Source organism: Triticum urartu, chromosome 1A, assembly GCF_056163025.1.
Source record: "Triticum urartu cultivar PI428250 chromosome 1A, HENAU_Tu73, whole genome shotgun sequence".
In the NCBI taxonomy this organism is placed as follows: Eukaryota; Viridiplantae; Streptophyta; class Magnoliopsida; order Poales; family Poaceae; genus Triticum; species Triticum urartu.
The window spans coordinates 153,846,448-153,850,068 of record NC_141873.1 but is presented as its reverse complement, the minus strand read 5'-3'; the positions used below and the strand labels follow the sequence as shown (position 1 = coordinate 153,850,068).

The 3,621-nt window shown below is 47.1% G+C and overlaps 1 protein-coding gene across 1 annotated transcript; it reads left to right on the top strand.

Annotated features, from left to right (window-relative positions):
- Nucleotides 1-1,558: 1,558 nt before the first annotated feature.
- Nucleotides 1,559-2,095, top strand: LOC147990432 (uncharacterized). The gene has a single exon (XM_087538220.1). It carries the CDS (start codon nt 1,559-1,561, stop codon nt 2,093-2,095), a length of 537 nt encoding a protein of 178 aa, XP_087394346.1.
- Nucleotides 2,096-3,621: the final 1,526 nt, after the last annotated feature.

The window sequence follows — 3,621 nt, the reverse complement described above, 5'->3', positions numbered from 1 at the left end:
AACTGGGACATCTTCGCATGGAAACCGTCTGACATGCCAGGTGTACCCAGGGGACTGGCTGAGCACCGTTTGCGAGTCGACCCGAAAGTAAAACCTGTCAAAGAGTATCTCTATCGGTCCGCCGCGGAGAAGAGGAAATCAATTGGCGAAGAGGTGGCTCGACTTCTGGCAGCTGAGTTCATCCGCGAGATATACCACTCCGAGTGGCTCGCCAATGTTGTCATGGTCCCCAAGAAAGATGACTCACTTCGTATGTGCATCGATTTCAAGCATATCAATCGGGCCTGCCCGAAAGATCATTTCCCTCTACCCCGCATCGATCAAATTGTCGAGTCGACTGCTGGATGTGAGCGTTTGTCCTTTTTGCACCCTTATTCCGGGTACCATCAGATCTGACTGTATGGAACCGACGAAATAAAAAACAGCTTTTATCACCCCATTAGGGTGTTTTTGCTATGTTACCATGCCTTTTGGTCTCAACAATGTTGGCCACATTCATGCGCATGATTCAGAAGTGCTTACTCACTCAAATCAGTCAGAATGTAGAAGCATACATGGATGACATCATGGTCAAGTCACGTAAAGGTTCTGACCTGCTGACTGACCTCACTGAAACCTTTGCCAATTTGAGAAGATATGATATCAAGATTAATCCATTGAAGTGCACATTCAGAGTCCCAGGTGGAAAGTTACTTGGTTTCCTCATTTCCGAACGAGGGGTCGATGCAAACCTAGAGAAGGTTGGTGCAATAATCAGAATGAAACGCCCAGTGCATGTGCATGATGTTCAGAAGCTTACTGGTTGTTTGGCTACTTTGAGTCGATTCATTTCTCGTCTCGATGAAAAGGCATTACCTCTTTACCGACTGATGAAGAAGTCTGACAAGTTCGAGTGGACTCCTGAAGCCGAAGCAGCGTTTGTAGAGCTCAAAGCCATGCTTTCCACCCAGCCGGTGCTTGCTGCTCTAGTCAGCAAAGAACCTCTATTACTGTACATTGCTACCACTAGACAAGTCATCAGCACAGTGCTCACGGTCGAGCGGGAAGAAGAAGGCAAATCTTTCAAATTTCAGCACCCAGTATATTATATTTCTGAAGTCTTGACTCCGTCCAAGCAGGATATCCGCATTATCAGAAGCTTGTCTATGGAATTTACTTGACAGCGATGAAAGTCGCACACTACTTTTTAGATCACTCAGTTTTAGTTGTCAGTGACGCTCCATTATCAGAAATTCTAAACAACCGAGATGCAGCCGGTCGAGTGGCAAAGTGAGCGATTGAACTCCTTCCGTTGGATATCAAGTTTGAGGCAAAGAAAGCAATCTAGTCCCAAGCAATAGCAGATTTCCTCGCCGAGTGGATTGAGCAGCAATAACCAATTCAGATTTACTTGGAACATTGGACTATGTTCTTTGATGGGTCCAAGATGCTGAATGGTTCTAGTGCTGGGGTAGTCCTGGTATCCCCACGAGGCGATAAACTCAGTTATGTTCTCCAGATTCACTTTGATTCCTCCAACAACGAATATGAATATGAGGCACTACTGTATGGGTTGCGTATGGCCATTTCACTCAGCGTCTGTCGCCTGATGGTTTACGGCTACTCAGATTTAGTGGTCAATCAAGTGATGAAGGATTGGTACATCAGGAGCCCGGCTATGACTTGTTATTGCAATGAAGTAAGAAAGTTGGAAAAGAAGTTTGAGGGATTAGAGCTCCACCACATACCCCGAATCAAGAATCAAGCAGTGGATGACCTGGCGAAGTTAGGTTCCACTCGGAAGCCTATCCCCAGCAATGTGTTCTTGGAGCATCTCCATTCCCCGTCAGTTCAAGAGGATCCTTTCACAGAAGAGCCCCAACAACCGAAAAGTTCTACTAATCCGACTAAGATCGAAGTCCCAGCCGTGGTCGACCTGATCATGGAGGTTTTCGTCATCACCCCAGATTGGACGGTGCCATATATTGCATATCTACTCAGGAAGGAACTTCCAGAGGATGGAGATGAGGCCCGTCAGATTGTTCGTCGATCCAAAGCCTTTACTGTGATAGGTGAACAGATCTACAGAGAGAGTGTTACTAGAGTTGCTCAGTGATGCATCACGCTATAAGAAGGTCGAATGATTCTCAATGATATCCACTTGGGGACCTATGGCCACCATACGTCCTCTCGTACCATCATGGCCAAAGCATACCGAGCGGGATTCTACTTGCCACGAGCAAATGAGATGGCAAAAGATATAGTCGACGAGTGCGAAGGCTGTCAGTTCTACTCAAACATGTCCCACAAGCTTGCATCTGCCTTAAGGACTATTCCACTCGTCTGGCCGTTTGCTATTTAGGGGTTGGATATGGTTGGACCCTTCAAGACCGGCAGAAGCGGTTTCACTTATTTGCTTGTAGCACTCGATAAATTCACTAAATGGATCAAAGCCGAGCCTATCAAGAATCTTGATTCAAGCACTACCATCAGTTTCATCAGAGAGATGACTTTCAGATATGGAGTGCCTCACAGTATTATCATAGATAATGGCTCCAACTTGATTCTAATGAGCTCAGAGCATTCTGTGCTTCCCAAGGCACTCGGGTCGACTACGCATCTATTGCGCATCCACAGTCGAATGGGCAGGCAGAAAGGGCAAATGGTTTGATTCTTCAAGGGCTGAAACCCTGACTGATGCTCGATCTCAAGAATGCTTCTGGAGCTTGGGTGACTGAATTGTCGTCTGTCCTATGGAGACTGAGAACAACTCCGAACCGGTCGACTGACTAAACCCCTTTCTTCATGGTGTATGGCAATGAAGTTGTGCTTCCGAGCGAATTATTGCACAACGCTCCCTGAGTGGAACTTTTCTCAGAAGCTGAAGCTAAACAAGCACGCCAAGACGTAGTTGATCTCTTGGAAGAAGAACGTGAGATGGCTCTGATCAGGTTGACCATCTATCAGCAAGACTTGCGTCGATTCCATGCCCGTAATGTCAGAGGTTGAGCGTTCCAAGAAGGAGATCTTATGCTCCGAGTGCATTAGAAATGACCTCACAAGCTTGCTCTGGCCTGGGAGGTCCCTTCATCATCACCAAGGTGCTCCACAATGGGGCGTATCACCTCTACAACGTAGCAACGAAGAAAGACGAGCCACCCTCGTGGAATGCGGATCTACTCTGCCGTTTTTATACCTAAACACTCGAGTCAATGAGTTGTAATAAGAATCATTCGGTTTGCTTATCAAAGACAAGATTTTTGCAGTATCTTGACGATTGTTCCAAACACATGTGTTCAAATCCCCCAGAGGGTGGCTTAGCCGCGAACCCGATTCGCCTAAGTTAAAAAATCCTCCGAGTGAAGAGAAACCCTCTCACTCGGGGCTTAGCTGCGATCCTGTACTCGCCCCAGTTAAAAATCCTCCGAGTGGAGAGAAATCCTCCCGCTCGGGACTTAGCTGCGACCCCATACTCGCCTAAGTCAAAATCATCCGAGTGGAGAGCAATCCTCCTACTCGGGGGCTTAGCTGCAATCCCGTACTCGCCTAAGTTAAAAAATCCTCCGAGTGAAGAGTGATCCTCCTTCGGGGGCTTAGCTGCGACCCCGTACTCGCCTAAGTTTAAAAATCCCCCGAGTGGAG

What these genes read in the sequence shown, in the direction of transcription:
- LOC147990432 (XM_087538220.1), top strand. Translation starts at nt 1,559, where the DNA reads ATGGCCATTTCACTCAGCGTCTGTCGCCTGATGGTTTACGGCTACTCA.